The 13,663-nt window shown below is 43.7% G+C and overlaps 1 protein-coding gene across 1 annotated transcript; it reads right to left on the reverse strand.

Annotated features, from left to right (window-relative positions):
- Positions 1–12,220: 12,220 nt before the first annotated feature.
- On the reverse strand, positions 12,221–13,168 carry LOC142213398 (olfactory receptor 5V1-like). The gene has a single exon (XM_075281714.1). It carries the CDS (start codon positions 13,166–13,168, stop codon positions 12,221–12,223), a length of 948 nt encoding a protein of 315 aa, XP_075137815.1.
- Positions 13,169–13,663: the final 495 nt, after the last annotated feature.

The following is a 13,663-nucleotide window of genomic DNA, read 5'->3' on the forward strand; positions in this document are numbered from 1 at the left end:
TAAGATTATACATCCTGCATATAGATAAAAACCAAAGAGGGTACTAACAGCGGTTTAGACTGGGCCTACGATCAACATCACAAGTAGGGTTGAGCCGATCTTGAAATCTCAGGATCGATTTTAAAATCCGATTTCCGATCATTTTCCAGCCGATCCCGATTACGAAATTTGCTCGATCGCCGATTGGAATCTTATCTTTCCCGATCCTGATTGCTCAACCCTAGTCAATGCTTAGAATGTAGCTGATCTTGAGATTTAAAAATTTGATTTCTGATAATTTTCCAGCCGATCGCGTGAAATTTGCTCAATCGTCGTCAGGATGCAATCTTTTCCGATCCCGATCGCTCAACCCTATTCACAAGCAATGCATTCCAAAGTTGCCTCCGCTGCCATTTGCAGTAGGACACTGATATTTTTTTGTAACAGAAAATTGGAAATTCAAATTGGGAACCCTTCAGAATTATTTTATAGTTTAGCATAAATTGGGCCTCTATCAGATTTTTACATAAACCATAAAAGTAGAAGCAACTCAAAATATTCATTTATAGAAGAAAATGGCCCAAAATATTTCATATATGTTATAATTTTAAAAGAACAAGGAACTGTCAAAGTCTGAGCTTCTCAACATGTTTGTGGAAGTGTATCAAGATACAAACAAAGGAGATACCCCCGAAAAAGATTTAATGATGTTCATGAGTCTGGAAAAGGCTACAGAGCCACCTATAAAAGGGTTAGACTTCACCAATCCACAGTCAGACTTAGCACAATTTGGGGGAAATTCAAGACTATTATTACGCTCCTGAGGACAGGTCAACCAACAAAGATCCCATCAAGAACAAGGCTTTCAATTGTCCACAAGGTCGAAAAGGAACCCAGCCTAACCTCTAAGCAAGTTGTTCACATTAGGTCTTTTAATGGATTTCCCTCATTGATGGAACGTTGAATTATGCCAGCAAATTCTAAATGAAAATGTCAGGACATCTGACCATGAACCGAATTTTAAGATAATGGTTCATGTATTAAGACAACAACCCTAAACACAGAAATCATTCTACCAAACAATGGTTAAAGAAGACGAAACAAAGTTTTTGAATGGCCATGTCAAAGTTTTGACCTTAAAGGGCGTGTTAGGGATATATAGTTTGTCACGATGAGCCCAGGGAAGGTGAAAAAGAAAGCATACTCACCTGTCCCTGATACTCTCATGTCTCCCACCGGAGTCCAGTCATGCTACTCCCAGGGTCTTGTTTCTACTGAAGTCCTTGCTTCATGTGTCCACTGAGGTGAATCAGTGGCCTAAGGAGAGGAACCGGACATCACTCACATACATCATCTGTGGTGTCCCATGTACTTTCCTTAGGTCGCTGAGGTCAATCATGCACGGCAAGGACTTCCACCAGAACAAGTTCCTGGAAACCAACAATAACCGATTATCTATTGCTGCAGAAGGGGTCACACCAAATTCTGAAAGCCATGGTTCACATATTTTTACAGATATATGATACTGGATCACTTTCTTACATAAATAAGTAATCAAGTCTATATTTTTTATTAATTTATTTGATTTAGTTATCTTTATAAACTTTTAGGACTTCTGTGGAAATTGGATGAAGATTTCTATCAAAATTTATGCAGAAATATAAAAAATTCTGAAGGATTTGCAAAATTTGAAGCACCACATGTAACATTATAGATGAGAAAGTAGCCTTAAATATCCTCATACTTCTTGTGTGTATGAAATTTTTGAGCTGTCTTTAAGTCAATACATAAAAATAAATCACCGGGCTTATACTCTACGGTAAAATCCTACTTATCAATGCCATATAAACCATCAACACAGAACAATATTATAAAACCATATACATCAAGATATATAAGAGACTTACCTCAACAGAACGTGGCTCCAAGAAACTTGGTGACTGAGCATGAATTTTATCGAAGCATTTCTTCATGGTTGGTTCATTTTGGGGAAATTAAATGAAAATTTTCTTAAAATCTGTGAACGGAAATTAATGGAATTGGCACTTTTCACATAGAAAGGGCTGAGCTGAATGTTGTCATTTATAAGAATTCTGAAAAGAAATTTTCTAGAACTCCCCAATGTGCGTAGATCATCCAAAGTAAAAAATAATTCAACTAAATCTCTACGGGTAATTCCAATTTGGTGGAGACAACTTTTAATAGGTTCCCTGTAGATGTAAATCTAAAACTATAGATAAATTGTTCTTAAAAGTTTAGCATCAAGACAAGACGATTGTAAAAGTGCATGTAGAATGTAGAAGCTTTTATGTCTTAAATTGCCATTGTAAGTTTACAATGGACAGCAGTGGGGGACCAAAGTCCCGTATCAGAAGATCCACGCTCAATGGTCGTGGGAGTGAAATACAAAGCCAATTGTCGGTTGGGGAACCTTTTATTGAAGTATAAAAATAGTATGGCACAATGCGTTTTGGACTATGTGGAAGCCCTTTCTCAAGTGCAAAATTACAAGAGCCAGATATACTTCAATAAAAGGTTCCTCAACCGACAATTGGATTTGTGTTTCACTCCCATGACCTTTGAACATGGATCTTCTGATACGGGACTTGGGTCCCCCACTGCTGTTCATTGTACCTCCCGACTCTCCGGTGCATGCAGATAGAACTGTTGCCACTATCACCAGAACGATACATATCCATATGTGATCTAGGGTGTTGTGGTCCAGTCACAACCCCGCCAGGTGAAGAGCCAACTGGTCGTAATTCTATACAATACATCATATTTTATACTGTTATAGTGTAACACTGCACTTAGTTGCGCAAGGTGTCCTCTTTTCTTTATTGCAAGTTTACAGACATTATCTAAAATTGTCTTCTCCTCATGATAGGTATCAGATTGGTGGGAGGACAATACCCAGCCCCTCCGGTGATCAGCTGCTTGAAGAGCCTACAGAGTTAGCACAAACAGATGGGCCTCCCAATGCTTATCAAGTGAATCAGTCCAAATTTTTAACTGTTGGGATTTGTCTTGGAGAAACTAAAATGGCCAGAGTATAGAATGTGAAGCCCCTTCTCGCCATGCACTCTCTCTGCCTTTTTGGTGTCGTCTGGCACTCTCCAGTGGCATCATGTTGCCCAGGTCACAGCTGAGAGCTGTGATTGGGTCTCAGTGGCTGTATGAGAAAAGAAAAAACAGAACAAAGCTCTCCCTGTGTGGAACCTTTAAGAGTTTTTTAGATGAACCAATAGTCTCTGTTCTCTTGCGGTTTGGTGCTCACCTTTTGTGGTTGTCAGTAGTCACAACCACTATCTGTGCGTATCTTAAGACAAGGTGAAGGCTGCTCAGGTACTTTACTCCTCTGGGATCCAAGAACTTCAAAAAACAACTAGGTTGAGTGAACCCAAAGGTCAGCACTGGTCCACTTAGATGGATTGTTATTGTAAAGCCAATAACACACAATGCATTTTGTGGCACAACCCTTTTATGGGCCTGTTCACACCGGGTAAACCGCCATGTGAGTTCTCCGCACAGCTAGCAATGCAGTGCATTGGCATCTCATCTTGGCATCCCGCTCCTGATTAGGCCCAAATGAATAAGCCTAATCGGGAGTGAGTCTCAAGACCCTGTGGCTGAGTCAGCCGTAGAATCCGCGGTAAGAAAAGGCATGCCGCTTCTTTTTCCCACTAGCTGAAAAAAATCGCTAGCAGGAAAAAAAAAGCAAGCGACTCCCATTGAAAGGAATGGGAGACATTCAAAATCCACCAGCAAAAAACGTTGTGTGAACATACCCTCATCAAGGGTACAAATGGGGAGCAGATAACTTCTTGGCTAGATAAGATGTCTTTGAGTCTACTCTTGAGGGTACTGCTTCTTACTGAAAAGATTCCACAGGTACCTGGTGACCGGAGACTTACATACATGCAATGTGCCAGGATTCAACCCAAATTTTCCAAAGGTTTAGTGTTTGAAACATTTGGAGTTTATCAACTGCAAACCATAGGCTCTCTTAAGTATAGGAGGTATAAAAAAAAATATATACTCACTTTCCCTCACTTCTTCTGGGCCTTTTTCAGTGTCCAGTGCTTGCTCTCGGAGTGCTGAGTTTTTGGTTTTTTTATACATCTAACTAAGTATGATGGAAAAAAAAAACAAAAAGGCAACTGGGCAAAACCCAAGATTATTGCACAACCAAAACTATAGGAAACTGTACATTATATATAACAAGGCCTTCTATGGGATCAGACACATAGCAAGGAACTCAATCAATAACTGATGGGCATGGTCTACCTGTTAGTGCACCTACTAGTTTACCACTTACCACATTTGCTATAATCAGTAGACAAAATGATGTTATATGATGTGCCATGAAACACAACATATACTATACAATATATGATGCAAGATGTGTTAGATTTTTTTTAAAGAATCAAGATATTAAATAAGAATTTGTCAAATAGAAAGTTGGTTCCACTCCCAGCCTTGGCTTCTTCAGGGTTCTTAGGTTTAGGATGATCAGCTAAATGTTAGAGAAGTGCCAGACAGCAATTCCCCAGTGCTGTAGATGAACCCTGGAGGAAGGGGCGCAAGAGACAGTGAGCCCTGGTCTGAAACCCCCCACTGTCCCTTCCTGCTTGCCACTCCTATCCTAGGTAATAGGCGACAACTGGATGACAGACACTTCCTAAATACGTGACACACAAAATGTAGACAAGACAAACAACAACAAGGGAGGTCAGCTAGCCAAGGGTCAGTAACAGTCGAGAGATACAGTGTCAAAATCGATATCCAAAAGGTAGTCAATAGGGAAAGCCAGAGGTCAAGTATCAGAATACAAGAAATAGCAGCAAGAGAAAAGCCAGCGCGCACAAGGCAATAGCAAGCACCGATGTGAATGTGAGCCAAGAATAAATAGGGAGGAAGAACCCGCCCTGGACCTGATAGGAAGGCCAGCTTCATGGCAAGACTAAATTTAACCATTAGAGGAGCAGAGGGAAATAAAGGTGAAAGCAGACAGGTGTGGTGGAAAATCAATTACCAAACTAGATGTGTCAACACAGTGCAACCAAAAACTCTAAGCAAGGAATCAAACTGTACACGCCTCCTGCACTGCAGCATGCGAGCAGAGGGCAGCGCAGTGACCCGAACAGGCAGAGACATTATACTAAATCCATATTCTTAATATGTTTTCATACGTTTCTTTGTTTTCCTGGCATTGCAATTGACTTATCTCAAAAACAATTTGTTTCCAGGTAAATCGCTGACATTTATTTTTAGTTTGATACATTTTTTGTAAATTTTTCTTCTTTTGCTGCGTAGGAATTGTATACATGATCATTATTAATACTTTCTGATAGATAGAATTCCTGGAATTCCCTTGTTATTCATTTGTCTCTGGAGAAAGTTAGATTTGTCTCTTGTCATTGTAAGGAATAGAAAATCATTAATTATTACTCAGGAGATAGAAACTTTTACAAATCCTTAGTTTATTCTGTGTCTTCTTAATCAAGTAAAGAATGGTTGTGTAATGGTAGTTTTCTGAACCACCATCACACAAAGAGGACATTTCACCTCCTGGGGCACATGTGGTTTAATACACCACTAGAAAGCCGGCTTTCACGATCTGTGCCCCAGGTGAAGAGCTATCGGTGCCGGTACTGTAGCTCTTCACTGTTAAAAGGGCGTTTCTGACAGTCAGTGAGGAACACCCTTGCTCATAGCAGTGTCTATAGCGCTGTACTGTGAGTGGGGTTGTTGCTTACTGCCCAGTGATGGCGCTCGCCATTCTCACAGTACATTCCAGATTCCACAATACAAGGGCTAATCGGAGGACAGTGGCCAGGAATCAAACCCAAGTCCACTGCTTAGAAGGCAGCTAAGCTCACCACTATATCACAACCAAATTGTGAGTGAACCTGCCACAGTGCTTGCATTACAAAAAGGTAAATACTAGAGATGAGCGAACAGTGTTCTATCGAACACATGTTCGATCGGATATCAGGGTGTTCGCCATGTTCGAATCGAATCGAACACCACGTGGTAAAGTGCGCCAAAATTCGATTCCCCTCCCACCTTCCCTGGCGCCTTTTTTGCACCAATAACAGCGCAGGGGAGGTGGGACAGGAACTACGACACTGGGGGCATTGAAAAAAATTGGAAAAAGTCATTGGCTGCCGAAATCAGGTTACCTCCATTTTAGACGAATAGTGGATTTCAAATCCGGGTCATATGAGAATGTGAACTTTGTGACTATGAGACAGGGATAGCTGTACAGGCAGGGATAGCTAGGGATAACCTTTATTTAGGGGGGAATGTTATTAAAAATAACTTTTTGGGGCTCTATCGGGTGTGTAATTGTGATTTTTGTGAGATAAACTTTTTCCCATAGGGATGCATTGGCCAGCGCTGATTGGCCGAATTCCGTACTCTGGCCAATCAGTGCTGGCCAATGCATTCTATTAGCTTGATGAAGCAGAGTGTGCACAAGGGTTCAAGCGCACCCTCGGCTCTGATGTAGCAGAGCCGAGGCTGCACAAGGGTTCAAGCGCACCCTCGGCTCTGATGTAGGAGAGCCGAGGGTGCACTTGAACCCTTGTGCACCCTCAGCTCTGCTACATCAGAGCCGAGGGTGCGCTTGAACCCTTGTGCACACTCTGCTTCATCAAGCTAATAGAATGCATTGGCCAGCGCTGATTGGCCAATGTATTCTATTAGCCTGATGAAGTAGAGCTGAATGTGTGTGCTAAGCACACACATTCAGCTCTACTTCATCGGGCTAATAGAATGCATTGGCCAGCGCTGATTGGCCAGAGTACGGAACTCGACCAATCAGCGCTGGCTCTGCTGGAGGAGGCGGAGTCTAAGATCGCTCCACACCAGTCTCCATTCAGGTCCGACCTTAGACTCCGCCTCCTCCGGCAGAGCCAGCGCTGATTGGCCGAAGGCTGGCCAATGCATTCCTATGCGAATGCAGAGACTTAGCAGTGCTGAGTCAGTTTTGCTCAACTACACATCTGATGCACACTCGGCACTGCTACATCAGATGTAGCAATCTGATGTAGCAGAGCCGAGGGTGCACTAGAACCCCTGTGCAAACTCAGTTCACGCTAATAGAATGCATTGGCCAGCGCTGATTGGCCAATGCATTCTATTAGCCCGATGAAGTAGAGCTGAATGTGTGTGCTAAGCACACACATTCAGCACTGCTTCATCACGCCAATACAATGCATTAGCCAGTGCTGATTGGCCAGAGTACGGAATTCGGCCAATCAGCGCTGGCTCTGCTGGAGGAGGCGGAGTCTAAGGTCGGACCTGAATGGAGACTGGTGTGGAGCGATCTTAGACTCCGCCTCCTCCAGCAGAGCCAGCGCTGATTGGTCGAGTTCCGTACTCTGGCCAATCAGCGCTGGCCAATGCATTCTATTAGCCCGATGAAGTAGAGCTGAATGTGTGTGCTTAGCACACACATTCAGCTCTACTTCATCAGGCTAATAGAATACATTGGCCAATCAGCGCTGGCCAATGCATTCTATTAGCTTGATGAAGCAGAGTGTGCACAAGGGTTCAAGCGCACCCTCGGCTCTGATGTAGCAGAGCCGAGGCTGCACAAGGGTTCAAGTGCACCCTCGGCTCTCCTACATCAGAGCCGAGGGTGCGCTTGAACCCTTGTGCAGCCTCGGCTCTGCTACATCAGAGCCGAGGGTGCGCTTGAACCCTTGTGCACACTCTGCTTCATCAAGCTAATAGAATGCATTGGCCAGCACTGATTGGCCAGAGTACGGAATTCGGCCAATCAGCGCTGGCCAATGCATTCTATTAGCCCGATGAAGTAGAGCTGAATGTGTGTGCTAAGCACACACATTCAGCACTGCTTCATCACGCCAATACAATGCATTAGCCAGTGCTGATTGGCCAGAGTACGGAATTCGGCCAATCAGCGCTGGCTCTGCTGGAGGAGGCGGAGTCTAAGATCGCTCCACACCAGTCTCCATTCAGGTCCGACCTTAGACTCCGCCTCCTCCAGCAGAGCCAGCGCTGATTGGCCGAATTCCGTACTCTGGCCAATCAGCACTGGCTAATGCATTGTATTGGCTTGATGAAGCAGTGCTGAATGTGTGTGCTTAGCACACACATTCAGCTCTACTTCATCGGGCTAATAGAATGCATTGGCCAATCAGCGCTGGCCAATGCATTCTATTAGCGTGAACTGAGTTTGCACAGGGGTTCTAGTGCACCCTCGGCTCTGCTACATCAGATTGCTACATCTGATGTAGCAGTGCCGAGTGTGCATCAGATGTGTAGTTGAGCAAAACTGACTCAGCACTGCTAAGTCTGCATTCGCATAGGAATGCATTGGCCAGCCTTCGGCCAATCAGCGCTGGCTCTGCCGGAGGAGGCGGAGTCTAAGGTCGGACCTGAATGGAGACTGGTGTGGAGCGATCTTAGACTCCGCCTCCTCCAGCAGAGCCAGCGCTGATTGGCCGAATTCCGTACTCTGGCCAATCAGCACTGGCTAATGCATTGTATTGGCGTGATGAAGCAGTGCTGAATGTGTGTGCTTAGCACACACATTCAGCTCTACTTCATCGGGCTAATAGAATGCATTGGCCAATCAGCGCTGGCCAATGCATTCTATTAGCGTGAACTGAGTTTGCACAGGGGTTCTAGTGCACCCTCGGCTCTGCTACATCAGATTGCTACATCTGATGTAGCAGTGCCGAGTGTGCATCAGATGTGTAGTTGAGCAAAACTGACTCAGCACTGCTAAGTCTGCATTCGCATAGGAATGCATTGGCCAGCCTTCGGCCAATCAGCGCTGGCTCTGCCGGAGGAGGCGGAGTCTAAGGTCGGACCTGAATGGAGACTGGTGTGGAGCGATCTTAGACTCCGCCTCCTCCAGCAGAGCCAGCGCTGATTGGCCGAATTCCGTACTCTGGCCAATCAGCACTGGCTAATGCATTGTATTGGCGTGATGAAGCAGTGCTGAATGTGTGTGCTTAGCACACACATTCAGCTCTACTTCATCGGGCTAATAGAATGCATTGGCCAGCGCTGATTGGCCAGAGTACGGAATTCGGCCAATCAGCGCTGGCTCTGCTGGAGGAGGCGGAGTCTAAGATCGCTCCACACCAGTCTCCATTCAGGTCCGACCTTAGACTCCGCCTCCTCCAGCAGAGCCAGCGCTGATTGGCCGAATTCCGTACTCTGGCCAATCAGCACTGGCTAATGCATTGTATTGGCTTGATGAAGCAGTGCTGAATGTGTGTGCTTAGCACACACATTCAGCTCTACTTCATCGGGCTAATAGAATGCATTGGCCAATCAGCGCTGGCCAATGCATTCTATTAGCGTGAACTGAGTTTGCACAGGGGTTCTAGTGCACCCTCGGCTCTGCTACATCAGATTGCTACATCTGATGTAGCAGTGCCGAGTGTGCATCAGATGTGTAGTTGAGCAAAACTGACTCAGCACTGCTAAGTCTGCATTCGCATAGGAATGCATTGGCCAGCCTTCGGCCAATCAGCGCTGGCTCTGCCGGAGGAGGCGGAGTCTAAGGTCGGACCTGAATGGAGACTGGTGTGGAGCTATCTTAGACTCCGCCTCCTCCAGCAGAGCCAGCGCTGATTGGTCGAGTTCCGTACTCTGGCCAATCAGCACTGGCCAATGCATTTCTATGGGGAAAAGTTAGCTTGCGAAAATCGCAAACTGACAGGGATTTCCATGAAATAAAGTGACTTTTATGCCCCCAGACATGCTTCCCCTGCTGTCCCAGTGTCATTCCAGGGTGTTGGTATCATTTCCTGGGGTGTCATAGTGGACTTGGTGACCCTCCAGACACGAATTTGGGTTTCCCCCTTAACGAGTTTATGTTCCCCATAGACTATAATGGGGTTCGAAACCCATTCGAACACTCGAACAGTGAGCGGCTGTTCGAATCGAATTTCGAACCTCGAACATTTTAGTGTTCGCTCATCTCTAGTAAATACCCATAGGGGAGAACTAAGAGGGGATATTAACCCTCAAAATACCTCTAAAAACCTGGATACAAACTGCTCTGTCCGTGGTTTATGGAGCAGGGTGTTGGCTGTCAGTTACAGCTAACACCTGATCCCGATTCTGTGCGTGGTCACAAAGGGGTTAAAGGACTGTGACATCACAGGGCTGACTTCTGATTGGCTGTATGATTGGCATTGTGGGTGATCCCACGCTTCGAGAATTCCATGTCCTAATCTGTGAAGTAGCCATTTAAAAAAAAAAAAAAGTGGTTACTGTAAAGCGTGAGAAAATCTGGATTCAATGCAAACTGAATATTTCCTGAAATTTGGATCGAATTCCACTTCATCAGCTTCGATTTGCTCATCTCTAGCTAGGACCAATGCAAGAATATACCAGAGGGATCCCTTTACTTTCACATATCAAATTGCTTGTGAAGGTGTTCAGTTCCCATGGAAGCTTCCTGAAGGCTCACAGGTCTGCCATAACAATATTACTTTTGAGGTTTGCCGGTGCAGGCCTCCATAGACATTTTCACATAAACTGCAATACTGTTGCATTTCAGTCTCTGGTATAAGAGATCATTTGACCACAAGATAAAACCCCTAGTGCCTACAAAAAGAAAAACTTTGAAAAAGTTTAAACAATTTTTAAAAACTTTTTCTGGAAAATTGTAAATTGAAAGCCAACTTATTATACAACATTTGGCTGGGGGTTCCAACAAATCTGCAGGGTCATTTTAATGGTAAAATCCTTGACTTAGTGAAGTTGTTGCGCTGACTACTGACTAGTAGTGTCTCTTTACAGGATAGTGCAGTACAATATGTTCTTTACTTCTACACCTTTACGCTTTCAAGGAAATATGGAAAACTCACTGGTGTCACAATATGGCAAATAATTTTATATCATTTATTTCATTTGTATATGTATATAACAGTTATTAAAACATTAACAATTTGTGTTTGGCATCACCATGATCTTCCTGACCCTCAAAATACAGATAATTGGTTAGTTGTATCAAATGAGCAATACTATATAACTGTAAACCTATAAGAAAATAGGGCGATAGCTTGTTTTTTAAAAATTCCACCCCATTCTGAAGTTTTTGACATATTTCAAGTACATTGAACAGAATACTAAATGGTGCCATAATGAAGTATAACTTACTTAACCCACATAAAAGAAGACCTCGTAAAGTTCTGTAAATCGAAAGATATAAAAGTTATGACTTTTGGAATGTGAAGAATTTTTTGCAATGTCTGACAGCTAAGAGTTCTTCTATCTCTAGAATGGAGAATTTGCTAAGTGAAATTGCTATTGAGTACACTAGCATTATGCCATTTATGGCTATGGTAACGAGGGGCATGCGTTTTTAGGAAACCCACATAGACATGAGTCTATTATAGAATCCTTGAAAGATGGATGAAATAAAACATGGTCTATTTTTTAACAGAACGTTACAACGAATCATTGAGAATGACCATGTGAATAGACACATTAAAATCAATGTGCTCTAAAAGCAGTCATTCCAAAAATGCTTATGTCATGGCGGTATTGATCTTTCATGTGAATAAGGCCTTAAAGGGATCCTATCATTCAGATGGAATTTTTTGTGACTAACACGTCGGAATAGCCTTAAGAAAGGCTATTCATCTCCTACCTTTAGATGTCCTCTCCAAGCTTCTGTTCCGTAGAAATCCTGTTTTTCACTGGTATACAAGTGAGTTCTCTCGCAGCACTGGGGGCAGGCCCCAGCGCTCAAACAGCACTGGGGGCGTCCCCAATGCCGCCAGAGATCTCTCCAGCGCCGCCTCCATCTTCTTCAGCAACGTCCTCTTGCTGTGTCTTCTTCTACAGGCCACAAGAAAATGGTGCTTACTTACTGTGTAAGAGGCTATTTTTCTTGTGGCCGCGGGCATGCGCAGTAGGCTCTGCCCGAGGCCTACAAGTTTCACCGCCAGTACCAGAAGAAGACACAGGGAGAGGACGTTCCTGAAGAAGATGGAGGCGGCACTGGAGAGTTCTCTGGCAGCATTAAAGATGCCCCTCAGTGCTGTTTGAGCGCTAGGGCCCTCCCCCAGTGCTGCGAGAGAACTCATTTGCATACCGACAAAAACCGGGATTTCTACGGAACGGCGGCGCAGAGAAGACATCTAAAGTTTGGAGACAAATAGCCTTTCTTAAGGCTATTCCGACGTGTTAGTCACAAAAAATTCCATCTGAATGATAGAATCCCTTTAAGGGACTGGATTTATTTATGTTGCCTTTTATTTAGTTGAATGATGATGGTGTTCTTCACGTCCTTGTTCCTTATACTATATATCATAGGATTTAACATTGGAGTTACCGTTGTATAAAAAACTGAAACCACATTCTCTGATTTATAAGAACAATGAATATATTTATTTGAGTGTCGCCGTAAATAAATGAACGCAATGGTCCCGTAGTAGAGGGTGACAACAGTGAGGTGAGAGGAACACGTGGAGAAGGCTTTCTGCCTCCCCTGTGATGAAGCAATCTTCAGGATACTGGAGATAATATGGACATAGGATATGAGAGTCAAGGAGAAGGTGCAAATAATAATAATGGCTCCTGTGATATATATGGATAACTCATTGAGAAAGGTGTCTCCGCAAGACATTCGTATTAAAGCAGGTATCTCACAAAAGTAGTGGTTGACGTCATGACACTTGCAGAACGGGAGTTGGAAGGTGATGATCACCTGCACAATAGAGTCAATAAAACTGGAGCCCCAACAGCCCACAGCTACATTGAAGCAAAATGTCTGGTTCATTATGATGTTATAATGCAAAGGTCTACAAATAGCGGCAAATCTGTCATAGGCCATAACGGCAAGTATTAAACATTCTGTGATACCGAAAGCTAAGGAGAAATACATCTGTGTCACACATCCCAATAAGGAAATACTTCTGTCTTTGGCTAAAGTGTTCATGAGGAGCAGAGGAACGATAGAGGAGGAGAAACAGATGTCAATGATGGAGAGGTTGGAGAGAAAGAAGTACATGGGGGTGTGCAGAGCTGGATTGACCCTCACAACGAAGATCAGCAGAAGGTTCCCTGATATAGTATTCACATACATGATCAAAAATATAAGGAAGATGATAGGTTGTAATTGGGGGACGTTAGACAACCCAAGTAAGATGAACACTGGTGATGTAGTTTGGTTTGACTGTTCCATAACATTTAGTTGGTTCCTAATATAAATAAAAATATTAACATATTAGTTTTTGTTATTACATAAAAGCAAAAACATTTTGGAAATGAAAAATAATTATGACCAACGATGACCAAGAATACAGAGCAAAAGAGATCTAGTCTTCTTCAGGGTGGCCACCACTATAACATTACCTCTATGTGTATGTGAGTCAGTATGTGAGAGCCCGGGACTGTGTATCCAGGACTGTGTATCTGACACTGATCTGTAGTACGGGGGCACCACAAGGTACAGTTCTTGCCCCATTTCTCTTCACACTGTACACTGCTGACTTTAGGCACAACTCCCCCAGCTGTTACTTACAGAAGTCCTCCGATGACTCTGCTATAGTAGACCTTATCACTGATGGCGACAATAGGGAATACAGAAACTTAAACCGGGATTTTGTGGAATAGTGCCAGCGGAACCACCTCAGGATTAATACTGGGAAGACCAAGGAGATGGTGGTGGATTTTAGTA

The sequence above is a fragment of the Leptodactylus fuscus genome, chromosome 7 (assembly GCF_031893055.1).
Source record: "Leptodactylus fuscus isolate aLepFus1 chromosome 7, aLepFus1.hap2, whole genome shotgun sequence".
Classification (NCBI taxonomy): domain Eukaryota; kingdom Metazoa; phylum Chordata; class Amphibia; order Anura; family Leptodactylidae; genus Leptodactylus; species Leptodactylus fuscus.